The sequence below is a fragment of the Lepidochelys kempii genome, chromosome 10 (genome assembly GCF_965140265.1).
Source record: "Lepidochelys kempii isolate rLepKem1 chromosome 10, rLepKem1.hap2, whole genome shotgun sequence".
NCBI classification, from domain to species: Eukaryota; Metazoa; Chordata; order Testudines; family Cheloniidae; genus Lepidochelys; species Lepidochelys kempii.
In genome coordinates this window covers 31,269,984-31,295,623 of record NC_133265.1, presented here as the reverse complement: position 1 = coordinate 31,295,623, position 25,640 = coordinate 31,269,984, and the positions used below count along the sequence as shown (strand labels likewise).

Here is a 25,640-nt window from a genome sequence, read left to right as displayed (position 1 = left end):
TGGGCATAAGCAAATAATGTGCATGTTAATACAGCCAAATCTGTAAGATCATACATCTAGGAACAAAGAATGCAGACCATACTTATATGATGCAGGAAGCAGTGACTCTGAAAAAGACTTGGGGGTCATAATGGATAAATAGCTGAACATGAGCTCTTAGTGCGATACTGGGGCCAAAACATGTATGTATAAACAAGGAAATATTGTGTAGGAGAAGAGAAGTTGTATTACTTCTGTATTTGACACTGGTGTGACTACTAGTGGAATATTGTGTCCAGTTCTGGTGTCTACAATCCAAGAAGGATGTTAACAACTTGGAAAGAGTTCAGAGAAGAGCCACATGAAAGATTAAAGAATCATAGAAATGTAGGGCTGGAAGGGACCTCAAGAACTCATCAAGTCCAGCCCCCTGTACTGAGGTAGGACAAAGTAAACCTAGACCATCCGTGACAGATGTTTGTTCAACCTGTGCTTAAAAACCGCCATGGATGGGGATTCCACAACCTCCCTTGGAAGCCTATTCCAGCATTTAACTACCATTATAGTTAGAAAGCTTTTCCTAGATATAACCTAAATCTCCCTTCTGCCAATTAAGCCCATTACTTCTTGTGCTAGTTTCAGTGGATGTGGAGAACAGTTGATCACTGTCCTCTTTATAACAGCCCTTAACATATCTGAAAACTGTTATCAGGTCCCCCCTCAGCCTTCTTTTCTCAAGACTAAACATACCCTCTATTTTTAACCTTTCTTCATAGGTCTTGTTTTCTAATTTTATAATTTTTGTGGCTATTCTCTGGACTTCCTGCAATTTATCTTTCCTAAAGTGTTGTGCCCAGAGTTGGACACAGTACTCCAGCTGAGGCCTCACCAGTGGCAAGGAGAGTGGGACAATTACCTCCTGTGTCTTACAAAAGACACTCTTGATAATAAATCACAGGTTATTAGCCTTTTTCACTTCATTGTTCACTAATATTCAATTTGTGATCCACTATAACCCCCTGATCCTTTTCAGCAGTGCTACCACCTAGCCAGTTTTCCCCATTTTAAAGCTGTGCCTTTGATTTTTCCTTCCTAAGTGTAGTAATTTGCACCTGGTTTTATTGAATATCATCTTGTTCGTTTCAGACAAATTCTCCCATTTCTCAAGATCATTTTTAATTTTAATCCTGTCCTTCAAAGTCCTTACAACCCCCTACCCATCTGGTGTCATCCCCAAATTTTATAAGCACTACTCTCCACTCCAGTATAATAGATTCATAGATTCCAGGGCCAGAAGGGACCATTGTGATAATCTGTTCTGACCTCCTGCATGACATAGGCCAGATAACTGCCCCCACAATAATGCCTAGAGCAGATCTTTTTAGAAAAACATTCAGTCTTGCTTTAAAAATTTTCAGTGATGGAGAATCCACCATGACCCTTGATAAGTTGTTCCAATGGTTAATTAATCTCACTGTTAAAATTTTAAGCTTTATTTCTGGTCTGAATTTGTCTAACTTCAACTTCCAGCCACTGGAGTGTATACCTTTGTCTGCAAGACTGAAGAGCCCACTGTTAAATATTTGTTCCCCAGATAGGTATTTATAGACTGTAGTCAAGTCACCCGTTAACCTTCTCTTTGTTAACCTAAACACATTGACCTCTTTGAGTCTATCACTATAAGGCATGTTTTCTAATCCTTTAATAATTCTCGTGGCTCTTGTCTGAATCGTCTCCAGTTTATCAACATCCTTCCGTACATGTGGGCACCAGAACTGGACACAGTATTCTAGCAGTGATCGCACTAATGCCAAATACAGAAGTAAAATAACCTTTCTACTCCTGCTCAAGATTCCCCTGTTTATGTATTCATGTATTGCATTAGTCCTTTTGGCCACAGCATCACATTGGGAGCTCATGTTTAGCCGATTATCCACTAAATCTTTTACACAGTCACTGCTTCCCAGGATAGAGTCCCCCGTCCTGTAAGTATGGCCTACATTATTTGTTCCTAGATGTATACATCTACATTTAGCCATATTAAAATACATATTGTTTGCTTGCACCCAGCTTACAGAGCGATCTGGATTGCTTGGTATCAGTGACCTGTTTTCTTCATTATTTACCACTCTCCCAATATTTGGGTCATCTGCAAACTTTATCAGTGATGATTTTATGTTTTCTTCCAGGTCATTGAGAAAAATATAACCTATTACATATAATGTTGCTACATGCATTTGCCATGATATTATTTATCAGCAAATTGAGTTTTTAAATCATACCTCACAAAACATACCTTGTACAAACATTATTACAATAGTCTGTAGGGTGGGTACATAGGGTTATATTCTGTCACAATATGGAAACAGTAAGTCCACACAGCTAGTGTGGAACAGAGTTTGTGTATTTGAATTAATGGACCCACACTCTGGCAATTCATCAGAATGAGACCAAATGGCAGTTCACCAGAATGAGAATCTTTTGTTCATTTATAATGCATAGGTACAATAGTGACATGAAATAAGTGATAAGATTTCTTTGTAAATTATAGTTTATCCCTTTTCTCTAGGTGTCTTTTTTTTTTCTTCTATTCTTACAAACTATCCTTCCCCATGCCCCAGCCTGTTGTCATATCTCATTATTTTATCTGTCAAATTAAAATTGTGAGTACTCTAGGTCAAGGGCTTGTCTTCTTTCTTGTGCACATAGTTCTTTGCACATCAAGAGCACTGTATCAACAATACACTATATACAACATATGAATATCCACTGCACTTCTTGGTTTACTTTTTAGGTTCAAGAGCAAGTGATGGTGTCAGACCATCTTTCTGAGCTTACACCTAAGCTCCCCGGGGTATACACTGGACAATGTAAGTACTGTGTTTTGCCATTTTTTCTTGTAATATACAAACTAACATGTTACATAACACATTCTTTCACCCATAACATCTGCAAACATTATCATGTGAGATTTTTCTCCAGCACCGTTGTGTACAGACTTCTGATGAATGTTAGATTGAAGTAAAGAAGAGTAATTAAGTGTGCATAGGTTGAAACTTTGTTTATTATGGAATTTAGCACAGCATAACACTTGAAATTTAACCCAATTTTCTGTAATACTCAGAAAAATGGCACAAGGTAATTGACCAGTCCCTGAATGAAGGCTGATTTGAATTAGCTCTGTCCCTGTCAGTTTCTGTGTAAACTGGTGGGATGTCTCAGGCGTGCTTTAGTGGTATAGGAATACCAATCTAGTGTCCCAGCAAAGCATACCCAGCATGGATGCAGTTTATATACCCCCTCACCTGCACAAGAACGAAATAAGCTATACTTCTCAAAGTACTGTTTTGCCATCATAACTGTATCTGCACTGGGCTTTCAGCTGTGTCATTCAGGGTTCACACCTCATCACACCCTTGACTGACACAGCTATGATGGCAGAACTCTGTAATATAGACCTAGCCTCAGTAGAAATAAAACAGCAGTAATCGGTAGGAGCAAATCTTTAATGGAAAAATGTTATAATAAGCAACATAAACAACAAAATACCTCCACAGCTAGGGTTCAATCAGTACCTGGATAAAGATCCCTGCCTTCTCACAGGCATTCTCCCTTCTCTGCCACCCCAGTAGCCCTTCTGTAAGTCTCTCCATGAGCACTTGTACAAAGAAAGAGGAAAATGAAACTGGAGTTAACATCTCCAGGGACTGCCCTTGCCCCATCAGAGTCTACTTCAGGAGACAAGACTCTTGAGCTAGGCAGTTGAAACTACTATCCCTTAGCATCCATGTAAGCTCTGCAGAGATCGCCACACTTAGGGTAATTACTAATAGGCACAGCATGAGCTCAGCATTGCGTAATTATTAATAGCAGGTTATATGTAGCTGGACTGTACACTTTGGCTGCCTTGCTGTTTGTTAAACAGGGTATCATGAGTATTAGTGCTTCTTCAGACTTCGTGAAAGGCAGCTATCTGTGGGTTTTATTGTTATTTATGAAATGAGAAATATTTTTACATTTACTGTGGTGGACTTATCCCACCTGATGCATTGGAATTTTACCTGCTGTATCTAGATATTATTGATAGTTGTTTAGTAAACCTATGAGCCTGTGAAATGTGAAAAGCCACCTGTCTGTATGTATGTAATACTGTTGCACGCTACTTGGCAGTCCTCCAGCAGCTTTCTCACACTGCTTTATGGGCAACTGTTACCAACCTGTCTGTGTACCTCTGTGCCCTCCCCTCCTCTGGTGTCAAGTTGCCAGGATGCCCCCTTCTCCCATTTTAAAACAGACACAGGGCCAGATTTTGTCCATTTGAGTATTCTAGCATTGCTGCAATATTACTCCAGAAACTCCACAATATGCCTCGCACAGCCTGTTGGAGCTGTGCTGAGACACTGGATCTCATCGCTATCTAAGGAGAAGCCTCAGTGCAGAAAGCTCTTGTGGTCAGTCACCGCAATAAAGACCTTTTTGTGGACATTGCTAACAGATGGCCACGACGGGCCACAACCAGAAGGATGACCAGTGCAGGATAAATAGCAAACAGCTCAGGATAACCTATATTCAAACCAGGATGACAGAAAATGGTCCAGGAGTAGATAGGTGTCCTGTCCACTTTTTGAGGATCTGGACAGGATTTTGCACTGTTACACAATCTCCCAAACCCAGGGAGGCTGTGGAACCTGCTACCGTAGCTTTTCCCCATCTGGAGGATGACCAGCAAGACTCTTCGGAGGAGGAACTTGAGGAGGCCATTGAAGAGCTTAGGTTCTCTAGGTTCCCTGAGAGTTAGGTTCTCTTTGGGACAACAGGACCTGATGCCAGCCTGGAAGAAGGCAAACCTGATTGCTGCCATATAACGACTAAGCCCAATTCCCAGCCAGCAATCTTGGCCAGAACTGAAGAGGGAGATCCTGTGGAGAAAACCTCACTATGTAAGTGTCTAGCTTTACAATTTATTATTATTGTTGTTATTGTGCTTCCTGCAGTGCTAGCTTCCATTCCAGGTGCTCCAGGGCTGAAGCCACTGTAGGTGAGTCTTCAGCCCCCTCCTGCATCCATCCCTTCTTCGGCCCATGCTGTCCACTCCTTTCCTTCCTTGTACACATTTCCAAAATGGCGGCTGTTACAACTGGGCAATCGGCCTCTGTCACAGTTCCAGTGTAACTGGACCTGTATTCCCCCTCCATGGTTCACTGAGGGCACCTACTCCAAGGTTTCTGGCCCCCAGCCATCACCTCTCTTTGACAGAGAGCTACATCTCACTTTTTCCTGATCAGGGCTTTTTCAGGCTGCACAGTTCCCTGCCTACACTGTGATACACCAGCAACCCAGACTGTCTAAACAGGCCAGCATCTGTGCTTTGCTTTCTCTCCAAAGGCTGTAAACAGTGTAATTACCCTCAGTTACCAAATACCACACAGCTCTTTCTATGCAAGCATATTTATTCTTAAGGTCAAAGCATTAAACAGAAAACATATCAAAACAATAAAAGCACACACACCCATGCTTAAAAGCTTACTGGAGGTCACTCCAACTCCAGCCTCAGGTTCTGCTAGCTGTAAGTCCTTGAAAACCCACAACTAGGTTTTCCCAGTGGTTACAAGTTCATAACTGTCTCAGATTCAGAACCAGAACAAGTATGGCAGTTCATCTGCTTTTTATACAGCTCAGGCCTTTGATCTCCACTCTCTGGCAACAGGTAAATCAGCAGACAAAAACCCTCTCCTCAGGGTGTAGCTTCAAAAGGCAGGTTTTTTTGCATAACCAGAGGTGGGGAATTCATCTTAACCTCCCCCTACCTATTCCCCAGGAAATCCATTTAATGTATATTGTCCCAAAAGGCCATTCTTATCTGGCAAATTTTCAATATAGTTCTTTGAACTTGCAGGCCTCTCATCCCATCCCCTCTCTAAAGAGGTGACATACAATCCCGGCCCATAATAATACTTAATCTTTGCATTTAACAGAATGGACCCCAAAGATACTTAAACTTAATTCAATAAGGTTTTTTAAGGATATTGTAAGAAATTGACGTCTGTCACAACCTCTGTCTCATACTAAAGTCCTGATTATCAACCATTTTTAGTCCCACAGCACAGAGGGCGCAATTGCTTGATATTCATCTAGATATTGTGGGGGATATCTGCACAGTCATTCCCCCCAGAATAGCTCGCAACTCTCTTCCATTTCTGCAGCATTTCTTGGGGAACCGTCTTGGGGAATAACTTCACAGCATAGCTCATTGGTCTGCTCTTTGCCTTTTTGAGTAAGGCCATTCTCTGTCTTCTAGTCATCCACCTCAGTGCAGTGGAGAGTCAGGATACCTAAAGGGAATGTAGAGGGAATTACTATTCAGCTCACCGCTGGGTGCCCTCTGGTAAGGCCTCCAATACCATATAAACTCCTCTACGGCACACCAAACCTGCAAGGAACATAATTCCCAGCTCCCAGCCTCCAAGGCACAACAGCAAAGCCAAATAGTATATACTGCACAAACAAAAATCCCAGTGCAGCCAGCCCTCCTCATGTACAAACCACTCTCCATATCTGAGGTTCCCCAACCTGGGTAGACTCTCAGTGAGATAAAATCAGAAATACATATAAAAATGCTATTGTAATCTGTCTGGAATAGGAACAATAACTGCTTTTGTTTTTTTTCTTACTCCCACAGCCATGGCACCTGCAGTGGCCAGACCTTCAAGGACGGGATCTTTATCTACAGCTGAGCTACTGGCTAACCTGCCGGGGAGAAAATGGAAGACTCAGGACAAAAATGTTGTGGACCTCATCAAAGTCCTAAAGTAAAACCAGAATAGCGGAGAGATGGAGACGTTATTTGAAAACGGAGAGGGGAAAAAGAGAGGGAGCTCTACAGGGAGATCATAGGATCCAGAGAGAGTGTGGTCAAGGGCAGCATGACAGTTTCGAGGGAGAGCGGTGCTGTGGCCAAAGACAGTATTGACAAAGAATGGGAGATGCAGAGCCAACTTCTGGAGGCAATGTAAAGCCTGAATGCTCTGCTGCAACACATGTTGATGTAGGGCAGCAGGTGCTGCAAGTGTCATACAGCAGGACTCAGCCTTGTTCTGCAGCCCCTAGATAATAAGAGATACTGGGAACAGCAGCAACTCCTCCCAACTGTAGCCCCTCCCCCTGGGCAGTCCTCCCAGTGTCCGTTCCTTTCCCACAGGCAGATCTGGGCACTGAGAACAGTTGCACATGGAAGCAAGGTTGTTTTGAGCCTTCCAGCTCCCCTGGTAACTTTGTGCCTTGCCACTCAATTCCAGAAGGCCCTCGAACAAGACGAAACAGAGGCAAGGTGTATACTTCCCTGTGACTTTAAGCCACCCTCCCCCTTGTTTTGTTTTATACTGCACTTTCTGTTTTTACTTCACTATTGTTTTAATAAAAGGTTTCTTTTAAGTTGTTAGTTAATAGATTGTTGTTTAATGTATTAATAATAAAAATTGTTGTTTCATTATTGCTTCTGCTTCAGTTAAAGTTTTATTTAGTTCGTTACATAGCTGATTGTGGTTACATAATAAAAACTGTTAAAATTCATACATAGTGAATCATCCCATTTAACACAGAAAATCCTTAAACCTGAAATAATTCACAGCACATTTTTTGGCCCTGAGACTCAAAATAACAGCAGTAGGCGTCTCTGATAATAATGCCTCAGCTATTTCTGTAGGATGCCTTGGTGGCTGCTCACACTGCTGAGTGAGTCTCTGCATCTCCGCCTCCCACCCATTGTTAAGGCTTTCTCCCTTACTCTCACAAATATTGTTCAAAATCCAACATGCCGCGATAATTGTTGGAACTTTTTTTCTGCTGCTTCCAACCTATTCCAGAAGCAGCAGCACCTCCTTTTCAAATGGCCAGATGTGTAGTCCACTGCCATTCTGCAACTAGTAGGGCAATAGTTGAACTGTTCCTTCTGTTGAGGCATCCTGTGAACAGCTTCATTAACCAGGGAAGCAGAGGATAAGCCAGGTCTCCCAGGATAACTGGAGCAACCTTCCCACCATCAATGTCCATAGTGATCCTGGAGGCAAACTGTCCATTATTCATTAAGGTAAAAAGAGCTGAGTTCCAAAAGATCCTAGTATGTATGAAGAGAGGGGTGTCAAATAGAGGCACTTGGAGGCACTTGAGTCCATCAGTGGCCCCTATACTGTTTGGGAACCCCAAGTGTGCAAAGCTATTAACGACCCCCTGAGCATTACCAAGCTCTGTAACCCAGTATACCTTTTCCATAGCAATACATACATAGATGACAGTGGCCCCAGCAGTCAATCTCCCCATGCCAAACTGGTTGGCTAATAGCATTTGGGGATGGCCAGCTTCCAGATGGCAATGGTGACTCATATCCCCACAGACATGGGGCACCATGTGTTGGTAGGCTGTCACTGCAGCTCTGGGATTAGTTCAGTACAGATGTCAAAAAAGGTTGCCTTCCCCCTCCTGAAATTCTCTTGATTTTAAAATTGTCAGTGGTGGAGAATCCACCACAAAAGTTGGTAAATTGTTCCAATGGTTAGTTACTCTCACTGTTAAAAATGGATGCCTTGTTTCCAGTCTGAATTGGTCCAGCTTTAACTTCCAGACACTAGATCATGTTAAACCTTTCTCTGATAGATTGAAGAACCTATTATTAAATATTTGTTCCATATGTAGGTTCTTATGGACTTTAATCAAGTCACCTTCTCTTTGTTAAGCTAAATAGATTGAGTTTGAGTCTATCACTATAAGGCGTTTTTTCTAATCCTTTGGTCATTCTCATGGCTCTTTTTGGAACCCTGTACAATTTATCAACATCCTTCTTGAATAGAGGGTGCCAGAACTGGACACAGGATTCCAGCAGTGATAGCACCAGTGCCAAATATAGGGATCAAATAACTTCTCTGTTCCTACTTGAGATTCTCCTGTTCATGCATCCCAGGATCTCATTAGTTCTTTTGGCCACAGCGTCCCAATGGAAGCTCATGTTCAACTGATTATCCAGTCCCCACCCCAAATCTTTTTCAGATTTTTAATCAACATGTTGTGTGATACCAAGTAAAATGCCTTACAGAAGTCTAAGTATATTACATCAACACTCTTACTTTTCTCCACCAAACTTGTAGTCTCATAAAAAAAATCAAGTTAGTTTAATAGGATCTATTTTCCATAATTCCATGTGGGGTGGGGACAGTTGGTGGCAGGGAAAGGGAAGGGGCAGGGAAGCAGCTACTTGCTGGGACCAAGGAGGGGGAGAGCAGGTGGCAGCTAGGAACGGGGAAAGGAGCAAGAGAGCAGGTGACAGCTAGGAACAGGGAAAGGAGGATCAGGTGGCTCCTGGAAGTGGGATGGAGGTAAGTGTAGCCAGCTGCTCCAAAATTGTGTGAGGGCATGAGTTCTTCACATCATCACCAGAGCTCCTGCAGCAGGGGTCAAAATCTTGGGACTCTGCATAAAACCATAAAAGGTGGCAGTAGTGGGGGTGACATCGTAAGAGCGTTCTGTCAGGAAGATGCTCTTAGCAGCAGTTTGAATGGACTTGATGGGCTGAGTTTGCAGGCATAGAGTTTACATTTGCATGCCCGCTCCTAAACATTTTGAAACTCCTGCATCATTGTGGATAACAAGCTACCCTGGATTCCTTAGATCCCCTGCTATCTCCAGTTACTGTTAGCAAATCTTAGCCCTTGAACTTGCATTCTGTTATTTTTAACTTTTCTGGATGCACCTGGAAAAAAATGAAAGGAGGTGCTTCTTCTTGTTGCATGCTAATTATGGAGGTTTGGATTAATAAACTGATCTGCTAGCACAGAGGTGGGCAAACTACAGCCCACAGGCCCGTTCTCCCCGGCCCTTGACCTCCCGGCCGGGGAGGCTAGCCCCTGGCCCCTCCCCTGCTGTCCCCCCTTCCCTGTAGTTATGCTGCCATGGGGGCAGCACAGCTTGCGCCCGCCCACCTCACAGGCTTTCCAATAAGCCTGTCCTGCCACTCGGAGTGGCATGGTAAGGGGAGCGGGGGGTTGGATAAGGGGCAGGAAGTCCCAGGGGGCAGTCAGGGGACAGGGAGCGGTTGGATGGGGCGGAGGTTCAGGGGCGGGGTAGTCAGGAGACAGGGAGCGGGGGTGTTGGATTGGGTCCCAGGGAGGATGGGGGATGGGGAGCAGATGGGGTTGGATGGGGAGGGTTTCCAGGGGGGGCAGTTAGGGGCAGGGGGTCCTGGGAGGGGGCGGGCAGGGGAAAAGGAGCAGGGGAGGTTGGATGGGTTGGGAATTCTGAGGGGGACAGTCAGGGGGCGGGAAGTGGGAGGGGGCAGATAGGGGGTGGGGGCCAGGCTGTTTGGGGAGGCACAGCTTCCCTACCCAGACCTCCATACCGTTTTGCAACCCCGATGTGGCCCTTGGGCCAAAAAGTTTGCCCACCTCTGTGCTAATATGTGCTTTAGGATCATTTCTTTGGTGCCTCCTGCTACTGACTGATAAATATGTATGTGTTCATTCTTATTTTTAGGTCTGCAGCTAAATTTCACCTTATCCTGGGGAGACTCACATTATCTTGGACTGACTGGACTTGAAGTAGTAGGAAAGGATGGTCAGGCTTTACCAATTACTATGGCTCAGATTTCTGCTTCACCACAGGATTTAAATGACCTTGCAGAGTACATGGAAGATTCCAGAACATTAGACAAGTAAGTAGGAAAACAACTGAAAACGCTAAGTATCTCCTGAAGTGTTTCGTCCTGTGTGGGCTGTTTCCATGATAGTCTTCTCAATATTCTCATTAGTCTGAGATTTTAGAGGTAATGAATGAGAACTTATTATAAATACATATAATTTACATTTATAAAATGTATAATTGTTTAACCCTTACTATATCATGATGATAATAATAACAAAACAATAATAATAATTAATAATAATGTAAACTTGCAGCTGTGCCATCATTAGCTATGACCTGTGTCAGATTCCAGAATCCTGTGCCAGCACGTCCCTGTGACCCGCCGCGTCCCACAGCTCCCATTGGCTGCGAACGGCGAACCACACCCACTGGGAGCTGCAGGGGGCCATGCCTGCAGATGGTCAACATCAGCAAAATGTCTCGCTGCCCACAATCACATTATCCTGATGGGCTGCATGCAGCCCGCAGGTTGCCCACCACTGGACTATACAGTACAATTTTGCAGACCTGATCTCAGCCCAAGTATTAATCATTTTTGGAAAGTTTGAGCAAATATAGGTTCTTGTTCCCTTTTAAAAAAAAAAAAAAAAAAAAGCTGTGCACTAAAATAGAGAGGTAAACATTGGAACTATGTCAAGCATTATGTCTTCATTATGGAGAAACACCTTTCAGTTTTCCAGTGAAAATGGGTTATGGGCTGAGTTATGTCCATATGAAAACTGCATGTCACACATGCTCAAGTAGTTTTCCTGGTAGCTCCACCTCATTCAATGTGCATGGCTCATGCATTTGAAATATGTTATGTGCCTAGAATGTAAAGTTTTCTGTAAAATTAATTGGATTCTTTGGGCAGGATCACATTTTCACCATATGTACAAACAGCACCTACCATAATGGGGCTCTTATCCCTGATTGGCCATCTAGGTGTAACTGCATTACAAATAATAATAGCTTGTGTGCACAGTGCATACAACATTTAATGGTGCAAGGAGCATGTTCAGTGAGACAAGAGAACACTGGAGTTCTTGCCTCAGAGAATAAAATATGTAGTGACTTAGGCAAGACCTTGTTTCCTTAAGTGAATATTTTGCACAGGACAGATGTGCCATTTTTCATGTTTTAAAAATAACAAACCTAAGGAATTCTCTTAAAATAACTTGTGAAAGAAAATGTTACAGTTGCATAATTAAGCACTCAGAAGTCAGGCAGGAAGCACTCTTTTGGCACAAACGTAAAAAAATTATTACAAATAGTAACATCACTATGAACAATTAATTTTGACTTCTTTAAAATATTTGTAATAAGTACTTAGTGTAATGTTATTTTACTTCAGACTTAAGTTATTTAGAAATAAATCTATCACACCTTTTCCTTCAGTGGGTATGATTCTACACATACACTGCAGAGGTTCTCGGAAATCATACTGTGCAGTGATTTAATTAAAGCTTGTATCATGCTGCATAAACACATGGGCAGAGTTAAGACTACATGGGCAACATTAACTTTGTCATTTCCTGGTTTTTGAGTGGTTCACTTTTGCAATCATAAAGTTTTAATCATTAAAAGTTATTGCATTGAAACCTCATTCTTCTTTTTAGATTATACGTCTGCTCTAAACTGAGGTAATTACAATTGCTGTCCTTTTAATGCCTAAAAAAGGAAGACTGATATCATCTAGCTTAAGGACCTAGCTTACTAACTGTTTCTTGACTTTAGCAAAGCTTTTGACACGGTCTTCCACAGTATTCTTGTCAGCAAGTTAAGGAAGTATGGGCTGGATGAATGCACTATAAGGTGGGTAGAAAGCTGGCTAGATTGTCGGGCTCAACGGGTAGTGATCAATGGCTCCATGTCTAGTTGGCAGCTGGTATCAAGTGGAGTACCCCAAGGGTCGGTCCTGGGGCCGGTTTTGTTCAATATCTTCATAAATGATCTGGAGGATGGTGTGGATTGCACTCTCAGCAAATTTGCGGATGATACTAAACTGGGAGGAGTGGTAGATACGCTGGAGGGGAGGGGAGGGATAGGATACAGAAGGACCTAGACAAATTGGAGGATTGGGCCAAAAGAAATCTGATGAAGTTCAACAAGGATAAGTGCAGGGTCCTGCACTTAGGACGGAAGAACCCAATGCACAGCTACAGACTAGGGACCGAATGGCTAGGCAGCAGTTCTGCGGAAAAGGACCTAGGGGTGACAGTGGACGAGAAGCTGGATATGAGTCAGCAGTGTGCCCTTGTTGCCAAGAAGGCCAATGGCATTTTGGGATGTATAAGTAGGGGCATAGCAAGCAGATCGAGGGACGTGATCGTTCCCCTCTATTCGACATTGGTGAGGCCTCATCTGGAGTACTGTGTCCAGTTTTGGGCCCCACACTACAAGAAGGATATGGATAAATTGGAGAGAGTCCAGCGAAGGGCAACAAAAATGATTAGGGGTCTAGAACACATGAGTTATGAGGAGAGGCTGAGGGAGCTGGGATTGTTTAGCCTGCAGAAGAGAAGAATGAGGGGGGATTTGATAGCTGCTTTCAACTACCTGAAAGGGGGTTCCAAAGAGGATGGCTCTAGACTGTTCTCAATGGTAGCAGATGACAGAACGAGGAGTAATGGTCTCAAGTTGCAGTGGGGGAGGTTTAGATTGGATATTAGGAAAAACTTTTTCACTAAGAGGGTGGTGAAACACTGGAATGCGTTACCTAGGGAGGTGGTAGAATCTCCTTCCTTAGAGGTTTTTAAGGTCAGGCTTGACAAAGCCCTGGCTGGGATGATTTAACTGGGAATTGGTCCTGCTTCAAGCAGGGGGTTGGACTAGATGACCTTCTGGGGTTCCTTCCAACCCTGATATTCTATGATTCTATGAACCAGGATGAAAATATATTCACCAAATGCAAAACTGAGAACCACATTCATTTACTGCATTGTTTCCCAAACTTGGGACACTGCTTGTTCAGGGAAAGCCCCTGGCGGGCCGGGCCAGTTTGTTTACCTGCCACGTCCGCAGGTTTGGCCGACCACGGCTCCCACTGGCCACGGTTCGCTGCTCCAGGCCAATGGGGGCTGCGGGAAGCGGCAGCCGGTACGTCCCTCGGCCTGCATATAACTGCAGCATATGTAGGTGTAGCCAGCTAGCCTTGATCCAGCTAGCTCACTAAAAATAGCATTGAAGCCATGGCAGCCCAGGTGGCAACTACAGGCTAGCCTCCACTCATGCTGCCACATATTCACTGCAATTTTTAGCAAGCTAAAACCTAGCATGGGTAAGCCTATACTTATGGCAATCATACCTCATGATTGCTCAGTCTTTTTCCTCTTTTCCTTCTTTCTCCTTTTACACTCGTTTATCAGGTTACATAGTGTTCTCTATCTTTTTCCATATATATTCTCTTTCTCCCTGCCCCCCTTTCACATATATGAAATATAAACATATAAAACACTAGTTAAAATATTAAATTATGAAGTCAAACAATCAAAAGTTAGGAAATGCCAGAATTAAGGTTACCTAACTCAACATTAATTTGTCTTCTTGTAAGTATGATACTGGGTAAAATTTTCAAAAGTACCTAAGTGATTTAGACACTTTAGAAAATTTTACTCACTGTTTTTAATTACATGATGATATAGTGTAGAGTGCTTTTTTAACTTTCAGACAAAGGCATAATAAAATCTAATGTCTGGAGGCTGGCTACTCAAATTCAGAATAGAAATAAGGCACAGGTTTTCCTGCGATCAGTTTTGGGCCTCTTCTGTATACTGTTTTCTCTTGCTATTTTCCGTTGCTTAACAATTGCCAGTCTATCACTAAAGGATTTTTCTGTTTGTAGGTTAATAGATGGGACTAACATCACTGTTGAAGATAATCATATGTGGCTTATTCCTTTCACTTATGGGGAAGATCACATGATCACAATCCATTTTGATAAAGCTGAAAATATTGCAGGGCTTCGCTTTTGGAACTATAATAAATCTCCAGAGGATACCTATAGAGGGGTGAGTGAAAGAAAGTGGCACTGCCAGCAGAAGTGTTTAACCACCCATTAGAAAATGTGTACTTTGATAAATGAATGTCGCTGCTTTAATGTAATAGCATAAATCCTTCTAAATTATCTGACTCTGAGTTTAATGGCAGATTTAATGGCAGGTTTGCTGTCTTCCTTCACAAACAACAAATACAAGAAAAAGAGGCAGAGATAGTTCTAAGAAATTCACAGGGCCTGATAATAACAAATGGGTAGGTGTAAATACTAGGTGGGGAGAGGACTCAGCATGGACGCCTTCCATATGGCATTAGCTCCTAAAGTATTGAGGTTCTAGAGTGTGGGCCACTCTTTCATAGAAAATCTAATTAGGAGAGATACTGATAGCAGTTTGTGGGGCCCGGGCTTCCATGTGCTCTCTTAGCTGGAGGTAATTTTTGTTCTATTTTTGTTTATTTTATCACTGTATAAAATGCCAACAGGAATTTCTTTCTAAAAGATGCCTCAGTTGTTGTGGGACTTCATTACATTTAAAACCTCAAGCCTTAGGCATGTCAAACAGGTCTTACAACTCCCATCCACTCTATAGGAATGGATAGTGTGTATAATCTACAGTTTATGGCAGTGAACATAAGCCCTATGGAATCATTTTAGTTAATTCTAAGAACTGAGAACTGATAGAAAATTATTTGGATTTGCAGGGACCTCTAATGGGCATCTAGCCTATTCCCTACATATAATAGCAGAGAAGCTAGTCAGCCTCACATACCTCCACTGAGGGTGATTCCTTATCTAAGCGCAGTAACTTATCACATTCTCCACAATAATCTTATCATGACATACATACGTATATACCCCAGAAGAGACCACCTCAAACAAGAAATCATCACATACTCCCACACACTGGAAGAAAACAATCCGGAAATCTACATGGCGATCATGCAGGAAACCCAAAACAATTATAAAAAGAAACTGATGACAGCCATCAAACACAAAAACAAACTACACCAGCTCCACAGTCTACAGAACACCACGCCTGGGAGGAACAATGACACCAGGACCCACCATATGGACACTGCACTACACCCCAACGTCATCAAGCTGTCAAGGGAACCCAGGCAGACCCATCACATCTGGCCACAGTACACTTAGTGAAGGAATATCAGGACTCATAGAAACCATCCTCAAAAAACTCACCATACAAAGGGCCAGGGAGATTGAAGTGACCAATCTGGCCAAATAAATTTGTTAGTCTGTAAGGTACCACAAGGACTCCTTGTTGTTTTTGCTGATACAGACTAACATGGCTACCACTCTGAAACCTGTCATCCATTTCATATTCACCCACAAATTCCTATTTAACAACAGACATCTGTGACATTACCCAGGGTACAAGCTGGACTGTTTGACAGCTGTGTCCCCTCAGTTCTCCTTCCTGGGGTGCCTTTTACACTGCTTCGCTATGAAAGCAACCACTCCTGGCCTGCCCACTCACAGCATATAAATTATCCCCAGCTATACTGCAAAAGTGCTTCAGACAGCCACCCTGCCACCCATGAATTACACTGTAGCGCAACACCAGCAAATTCTCAGTTCCAGACTTTCCCCCAGAAATGTGCTGCTTGTACTGCCCAATACCTTCCTGGATAATACAAGCTCACAGAAAGTTCATAATAAAAAATGATATGTACAAACCTTGTTATCCCAAATGAAGTTCCCAAATACTTCAACCTAAACACCCGAGTTGAGATAAAACAATAAAACACATTTATTAACTATAGAAAGATAGCTTTTAAATGATTACAAGTAATGAGACATAAAAGTCAGAATTGGTTACAAAGAAATAAAAGGTAAAATGCAAAATAATACCTAGCAAACTTAACAAGCAAAGTGAATTTGAAGCAAAATGTCTCTCTCACCACATGATTTTGCTGTCTTACTGGCTGAATGCCTTTCAATCAGGATCCATCCCCCAGTTCAATGTTCATTTCCTTCTCCTTCAGATATTGTGGATGTTGTGATCTGAGAGAAAGGGATGACAGGTGATTTGTTCCTCATTTTTATATCTTTTCCTCCTCTTTGAGAATCATTTCCAGCTGGGGTTCAGGCAACCAAAAGTTTGTTGGACTGTAACTTTCAGCTGTTCTATTGCTAAGATATAAATGTCTTGCTCACACCCTTCTTCCTGCCAAAGAGTGGCCGCTTAATCAAGTGATAGTCCATATGATTACGCTGGCTGTGGTGCTGGCTAGCTTTTTGTCTCTGGGGAAGTGGTTTGAGGCTGTTTCACCAGAGTTGGAACATGCCATATACAATAGAACTTAACAACTTTACATACAATGTTGCCACACATATTTTACCAGGACAATAATGTTCACCAGATTATGAGTTTTCAAATGATACCTCACAAGGCATACTTTGTACAAAATTTGTCATAGTCTTGTAAAAGTGGTGAACATAAGGTTACAGACTGTCACAACACCTTGTCCAAACCATGAGAACATCCATGGGTACTAGGATGGCTCCCCAATATGTCAGCCTCTTCATGGGCTACCTCAAGGAAGAATTTATGGAGAAAGGTACCACAAAATCAATGATATACCTGAGATACATCAATGATATTTTCATCGTTTGGACAGATTACCTAAATTCTCTCCTAGATTTCCACCACAACTTCAGCAACCACCACCCATCCATGAAACTCTCTCTAGAACGTTGCCACACAGCATCAACTTCCTGGACACCATAATTAGCAACAGTAATGGAACCATACACATGACTATGTACAAGAAACCCATGGATCACCACACTTACCTCCACAGATCCAACAACCATCCTAGACACACCAAGAAATCTGTTTTCAACAGCCAGGAACTCAGATGCCATAGAATTTGCTCCAAAGTGAAAGGGGAGTGAGCTTAGTAAAATTGCCACTATTTCCCATTGTTTCCAACGGGACTGAAGCCACAGGCTACCCTCAGAAAAATGGCCCCCATTTCATTAAAAACTGTGCTGCCAAATTTCTCAGCCACCAAATGGCCAGTGTGTGACATCAGTGAACAAAATGTGTGAAATATGACCCAAATGTGGAACACCTGTTTTTTGTTACATGTCACATTCACCTTAGTTGGCAGATTAAAACTTGTCTAAGGATATTTTCTCACTGTGTGAATTAAATAAGCCTTTTTGTAATTTTTGGAAAATCACGACTTCTACTGTGCAGCCATCAGGGAGCCCTGTGAGGGTCACAGCAGAGTTTGAACCACAGACCATCACATTCCCAGCCCATCTTTCTAGCGCCTGAAGTGCAGGAATAACTGTTGTTCTCTCAGTGGAGCAACCACTAGAGGGGAAAGTGACATGTACCTGTTTCCAGTGGGTTAAGTAACTATTTGTTAGTCAGCTGTAGAATACTGGGTTCTAGTCCTCGCACTGGGGTGGGGTGGCCTACTGATGATTAACCGGATAACTTTTCACATTAGTTTGTCAGTGTAGTTGAGACTAAATTCTGTCAAATTATTGGACTGGATTCTATTCCCAACTGTGCTAGAAATTAACTTGTGCAGTTCTGCTACTTGATTGGTAAAATGGGATGCCTGATACTTGACTGCCTTCTCAAATAGGTGTTTGAGGTATGGCTCAGTAATAAGAGCTGTAAAATGCACACAAATATAAGCAGCAGTGAGTAGAATAGGTGAGATTTCAGCCTGGGCTCTCCTGGCACCCAGCTCCATGCTTCTTTCCTTAGGCTAAAGTAGATTTTTGGATTGGACTCTCTCTCTCTCCTCTCCAAATTGGGAGCCTGATTCAACTGAAATATAGTACATCTAAGAGTCCTGCTTGCCATCTGAATGTAAGGCTGTACCAACTCAAGATGGCTACCTTTTGGCTCTTTCATTTCCGGTGGGGCTGCTGCTACAGGCTGCTCCCAGAAAAGATGGCTGCCATCTATGCTTTGGCTAGGAAACTGCAGGGAGATAGTCTGTGACACAATCCTCGACTATGGTGGAGAGCAGTGGAAAGAGCTCCCCGAGAGAGAAGTTACATGCTGCAGTGCTGGGGCTTAGTGCTGCCAACCCTCACAATTTTGTTACGAGTTGTGTGATATTTGGTGTGTTTCTTAATGCCTCTGCCCCTGGAGTCATGTGAATACATCTGAATTTTAGCTATCATTTTTTAAAAGGACATTTCTAACACTCTTAGTTGTTGGGAAGAGCCAGGAAACATGACACCAAAGGCTAAAACTAGAAGGCAACTACCAAGAGCCCAGCTGTGTTATTTCCCTGCATTCTGCACTCTTTCCTCTCACTGCAAGCATCCCTGCTCCATCCATATTCCCATATACATGGCAAAAGTTGACGTGGAGTGCATCCCTATCTCCTCTTATATGCCTCCCAGAGCCCTGCAACACTTACTGTATTAAAAAGCAAGGAATTTCCGTAAACAAAAACTTTCTTCAAAAGGATGAAGGTGGGTAGGTGTGACATCCCTCAGGGTAAACCCAAACCCCAAACAAGTTTAATAACTGCAGATCTGACAAAAACTGGGATTATAAACAGTCACTCCTCAAACGTTCAACCTTGCATTCCAGAGCACAAAGCTAAACTCTCTTCCTCTTAATTCTGAGGTTAAACAGATGTCCTTTCTTATTACAGGTGAAAGCAGTTACTTAAGTAGCTACTAGTTTGTATTTTGCTGATGCTAGTAAAACCAAATTTACTAACTTTAAACAGCAATGTAACAACAATCTAGGGAAAAGTGATACCTTTATTAAAATAAAATCTTTTACTTTTAAAATTCAAATTTAAAATTTAAAAATTCAGCACTTCTACCGAGAGCCTCTGTACTTCACACAGGCTCAATAGTGATCATAGCAATGTCTCATACCTTACTTCCTTGCTTTTTAGGTTTGGTGTTGTGGGATGTCACTCTTAACCAGCCTCAGCCCCTTTTAAATTAAGGGTTTTTTTAATGGAATTTTACTAGGAATTAAAATTAGCATATTGGAAGCTAAGCTCTGAGTGTGAGCACTCTCATTATTCCTGGGAATTTTTGTCTCAATGACATTTTGATTTACATTTCTTGTGTCACTAGTGAGGTATATGTATTTTACGCCTTGTTTTTTGTAAGAATTCAGATTCCAACGAATTTGTCAAAAGGGAGATGAAATAAGTGCAATACAACAAAAGTATCTTTAATAATCAAGTTGTTTCAGTCAGTGAAATTAAAACATATTTTTATTAGATCCATATGTTAAAATAAGGTATTCTTTCCCAAGGCTAAGGTTGTCCATGTCTCACTGGATGGACATTGTATCTCCCCGACAGAGGGCTTTCTTATCCGAAAGGGACCAGGCAACTGTCACTTTGACTTTGCTCAAGAAATTCTCTTCATTGACTACTTGAAGCCCCAACAGATTATCAGACCATATGGCAGGTAAAGTGGAATGTTCTTACTATTCTAAATATTACATATTCTCTTACCTACTCCTTGAAGGTAGTCTGTTTGGATGGGCCTCCCTGAAGCAGATGCATTATGAAGTGCATGGATACAAATATCAAGTACTTTGGGCATACTTTTTTAAAATTACATGCACTTAAATGTGCCCTCAGTTGTGTGCCTAATTTTCATGTGTGCGTACAAAGACTGTATGTGCAAGTGGCCAACTAGATGCACAGTGGACAATTAGCATGGAGAAATAAATGTGTATACAAAATAGATGTGGAGTTCTGCACTCAGCTGTGAAAATAAGGCCCTCTTCTTCCTGTAGTTTCTCAGAGAATTCCTGTGCTGAAAGCAGATGGATAAATTCTCCAAATTCACTGGTTTGTTTTTGTTTTTTGGTGTGTTTTTGGGGGGTGGGGGGGTTGGTGGAGAGTGTCTGTTCTTTACTAAATATGTCAGGATTTTAACATTTTTCTTGTGTATTTTGGCAGAATTAATGCAAGGGGGATGGAACAAGCTAGTATGGACTATGAAGCACCATTGATGCCATGTGGTTGTATCCTTTCCTATCATTTTCTCACTTGTATTATTATATTTAGTATCTTGTGATTATTTTTATTATTATTATTATGGGTATTGCAATTCTGTTCTTTTTGGTCTCCCTGAATCCCTGCTCTCTTGACCCCAGCATTTTCAGAATTCCTCTAGCTGGCTTTGTTTTAATTTAAGTGAGGTACCTAAAGCATGAGAGAGGCATCATTAAAATACAAATAAATATAAATTGCATGTACAATAAAGCATGAATATGCAACCCCAGCTTCAAACTCTTCACTGGCTCTGTCTCTAATTCAGGATCAATTCTAAAAACTGCCTCTTGTTTTTATAATCCTCCATACAGAATAAAGCTGGATATGATTTAAATAGGAAGGACAAAAACTATTGACATGAATGTAGGTCAGGACGTAACTATGGTTTGTACTAAACTATGTTAATTATATATTTTAAAATAAATTTTCCCAAATAGAGGAGTTGGATTGGGAACTTCTTTTCTCCCTCTATCCAAGTGGGAAGAAGATGACATTCAAAGTAATTGAGAGACAGTGAATTCAAAAGCAATAAAAGGCAATACTTTTTCACACAAACTCATTGCTCCAGGATGTCACTTAGGCAAAGAAGTTAATGAGATTCAAAGAAGGATTGGACATTTCCACAAATATCAGATCTATTCAATGTTATAACAGTAAACACTAAAAATAAGGTTTAAAAGGTTATAAATCCCCCTGCTTCTCAGGGCTCAAGCCTCTCTCTGTTTGTGGTAAGGAGATGTCCCGACCAGGGGTATTCTATCTGCTACCCAAGATCCATAAACCTGGAAATCCTGGACGCCCCATAATCTCAGGCATTGGCACTCTTACAGCAGGATTATCTGGCTATTTGGAATCTCTCCTCAGACCCTACGCAACCAGCACTCCTAGCTAGTTTCAAGACACCACCGACTTTCTGAGGAAACTACAATGCATTGGTGATCTTCCTGAAAACACCATCCTGGCCACCACGGATGTAGAAGCTCTTTACACCAATATTCCACACGAGGATGGACTACAAGTATCCTTGTACAGTATCCCTGATGAGGCCACGGCACACCTGGTGGCTGAGCTTTGTGACTTTGTCCTCACCCATAACCATTTCAGATTTGGGGACAACTTATACCTTCAAGTCAGTGGCACTGCTATGGGTACCCATATGGCCTCACAGTATGCCAACATTTTTATGGATGACTTAGAACAGTTCTTCTTCAGCTCTCGTCCCCTCGTGCCTCTCCCCTGCTTGCACTACATGGATGACATCTTCATGATATCGCCCCTCAGGAAGAATGCCCTTGAAGAATTCCACCTGGTTTTCAACAATTTCCACCCCACCATCAACCTCAGTCTGGACCAGTCCACACATGAGATCCACTTCCTGGACACTACAGTGCAAATTAGTGAGGGTCACATAAACACCACCCTATACTGGAAATCTACTGACCGCTATACTTACGTACATGCCTCCAGCTTCCATCCAGGACACATCACGCAATCCATTATCCTTATCCAAGTCCTCAGATACAACCGCATTTGCTCCAATCCCTCAGACAGAGACAAACACCTACAAGATCTTTATCAAGCATTCTTAAAACTACAATACCCACCTCGGAATGTGAGGAAACAGAGTGACAGAGCAAGACGGGTACCCAGAAGTCACCTACTACAGGACAGGCCCAACAAGGAAAATAACAGAACACCACTGGCCATCACGTACAGCCCCCCAGCTAAAACCTCTACAGCACATCATCAACGATCTACAACCTATCCTGGAAAATGATCCCTCACTCTCACAGACCTTGGGAGACCAGTCCTCGTTTACAGACAGTCCCCCAACCTGAAGCAAATACTCACCAGCAACTACATACCACACCACAAAAACACTAACCCAGGAACCTATCCCTGTAACAAACCCCATTGCCTATGCTGTCCCCATATCTACTCTAGCGACACCATCAGAGGACCCAACCACATCAGCCACAGCATCAGGGGCTCACATCTACTAATCTACCTACACATCTACTAATGTGATATATGCCATCATATGCCAGCAATGCCCCTCTGCCATGTACATTGGCCAAACCGGACAGTCTCTATGTAAAAGAATAAATGGACACAAATCAGACATCAGGAATGATAACATACAAAAGCCAGTAGGAGAACACTTCAATCTCCCTGGACATTCAATAACAGATTTAAAAGTAGCCAACTTCGACAAAAAAACTTCAAAAACAGGCTTCAAAGATAAACTGCAAAGCTACAATTCATTTGCAAATTTAACACCATTAATTTGGGCTTGAATAGGGACTGAGAGTGGCTGGCTCACTATAAAAGCAATTTTCCCTCTCTTGGTATTGACACCTCCTCATCAGTTATTGGGAGTGGACCACATCCACCCTGACTGAATTGGCCTCATCAACACTGGTTCTCCACTTGTAAGTTAACTCCTTTCTCTTCATGTGCCAGTATATTTTTCCCTGTATCTGTAATTTTCACTCCATGCATCTGAAGAAGTGGGGTTTTTTTACCCACGAAAGCTTATGCCCAAATAAATCTGCTAGTCTTTAAGGTGCCACCGGACTCCTCATTGTTTTTGTGGATACAGACTAACACAGCTACCCCTCTGATACTTAGGAGATGCATATTATCCCACATCTGCGTACTGTTTTGCTGTACTGTTCTTGCACTTTTGTGGTAAGTATCTGGCCCTGGCCACTGTTGGAGACAGAAGTCTGGACTTGATGGACCCTCGCCTGATCCAGGATGGCAATTCCTATTCCCAGTTACTATGTGGGTCTGGGATTAGTCCAGCACAAGGACTTAAAAGGGTGATGCAAGGTCTTCAAATCTCACTTAGCACAAACTATTTAATCAAAAGTCCGGTGGCTGGAAGTTCAAGCTAGTCAAATTCAGACTGGAAGTAAGGTACAGTTTTTTTAACAGTGAAGGTGGTTAACCATTGGAACAACTTACCAAAGGAAGTAGTGGACTCCACATCACCTGGAACTCTTTAAATCAAAACTGGATGTTTTTTTAAAATGCCATGATCTTGTTCAATCAGAAGTTATTGTCCTTGGCATAGGAATTACTGGGATAAATTCTATGCCTTGTATTATGAAAGAGACGAGACTAGATTATCATAATTGTCCCCTGTGGCATCACAATCATGTATCTGTATTCCAAATAATTGTAGCCCACATAAGCTGTTAGCTAAGTGGGCTTTATAGTTACCTGAATCCTCTCCTGAACTGCAAATCAGGATACCTGTGTTGAGTATTTGTGCATAGCTTATTTAGTTTCATAGTTAGCTGGCTCATCATGTGACCTGCACCTAGGGAAGACTGTGATGCTTGAGGAAAAGAATATGTACAGTATGTGAATGCAGATTATTAATTAGAGAGAAGACAACTTATGGCAGAAGCAGTCTAAGTCAAGGAAGGAATATTTCACCATTATGACAATGAATTATTGAAAGTAATAAGAGAATGAAAAAGAATAATGCAAGATGTTACCCATGTAAATAAGGCTGTAGAAAAAAATGTATGATGTACTAAATAATGTGTGTCCCAGTAATTAAAGACAGTATCATAATGCATACACACAAGTGGGCAGAGCAAAGGTTGCACAGTCATTTATTCACCGTAGAGATTTACTATTCTCTTATAACTTTCTTCTGAAATAGAAAAAACGTTGGAATCAAAATTTTCCTTAATAACATCTTTCAGTTATTTTCCAGTTTCAGCTTCTAACGAGCTGGGGTGATCCATACTATATTGGTTTGAATGGACTAGAGTTGTATAACGAACATGGAGACAAAATCTTACTCACTGAAAACAGTATCCTTTACCAGACTGAGCTTCCCTTTATCTTGCATACACACTCTCTTCAGTCCTTGATGGACCCTATCCTACCATCATCTGCTGACCTATACAAAAAGTGCAGTATTACCTCTCCTGACTAACTGCTGTGATTGCTCTTGAGTTTTTGGTGATAATTATTGAGGCAGAATTTCATAATGTTGCTGCTTCATCAAGTGGCCTCTTCACATTCCGGCTCTTGGGATGGGCCTGGCAATGCAGCTTGGACTGGTGGATCCTTTTCATAGTAGTGCCCATTAGAGCATTCTCATGGCTCCTCCTGCCCCTCCCCTCACTGTTCTTGAATGTTCTGAAGGCAAAGCTATAGAAGGGAGGGGTTGGCTCCAGCTGCCTCAGTTCCTTACAACCACAGTAGCAGACGGACCAGGAATTTCACCAGCTTAAGATAACCTGGATTTGTTGGAACAGATTGTTCCCAGTGCCTGCTGATTGAGCTAGTTATCTATTTAGTTTAGTTAGACTAGAGCTGTTCATTTTGATTGTTTAATTTATTTTTATTATTTTACTTTTATTTTTTTTTGTTGGCTTGTGTGCCTTGGCACAGATTCACGGTTCCAAACTACCACTAAATGGAAAGAAATCGGGATGCAAGAGATGAGCTTCTTGAATGCAGTCAACAATGTTGGGCTTTTACCATGGTTACATTGGTCTGAGGCAGCCTCTTGCTCTCTTGGAGAGGAGCCTCCCTGGCTACAGCAGACACAAGCACACCTCTCAGAATGAAGACTGTCTTTATTCAAGCTCATACCTCTCTCAGGATTTTTGAATACTAAGAATGTCACCCTTTTATTTTTCTACAGCTTTTAACAGCTCACTCAGCAGCCCCCATTGCCCTTCTTCCTGCACCCAGAATATTTTTGAATGATGTTCTGGACCACAGAACCACACAAGTTTTCATTATTCTTCGGGGTAGGTACCTTCAATTTAGTAGCATAGTGGCTGGGGCTTTGTCTTGCAGTTTTCTCATGGTCCCATGTTTTTATAGCTTTAGCAGGGCAGCTCTTATTTTCAGCTGACTGTTGTACCTCCTTCACCAGCCTGTTCTCATTCTGTATAGCCTTACTCTGCAATATTTCAGATCTTTTTGCAGGG

At 42.1% G+C, this 25,640-nt stretch overlaps 1 protein-coding gene across 12 annotated transcripts in view; it reads left to right on the top strand.

Moving 5' to 3' along the window:
* KATNIP (katanin interacting protein) overlaps nucleotides 1-25,640 on the top strand; it is a 181,367-nt gene that overhangs the window by 128,297 nt on the left and 27,430 nt on the right. For 11 of the 12 annotated variants that reach the window (XM_073362645.1, XM_073362649.1, XM_073362647.1 and 8 more), the window contains 6 exons: nucleotides 2,774-2,849; nucleotides 10,498-10,675; nucleotides 14,489-14,654; nucleotides 19,920-20,077; nucleotides 20,578-20,642; nucleotides 24,396-24,506. In XM_073362645.1, the coding sequence (XP_073218746.1) occupies nucleotides 2,774-2,849; nucleotides 10,498-10,675; nucleotides 14,489-14,654; nucleotides 19,920-20,077; nucleotides 20,578-20,642; nucleotides 24,396-24,506 (754 nt within the window). Of the gene's footprint in view, nucleotides 1-2,773; nucleotides 2,850-10,497; nucleotides 10,676-14,488; nucleotides 14,655-19,919; nucleotides 20,078-20,577; nucleotides 20,643-24,395; nucleotides 25,458-25,640 lie in introns of all 12 variants that reach the window. The other variant, XR_012161174.1, reaches the window with a different exon arrangement.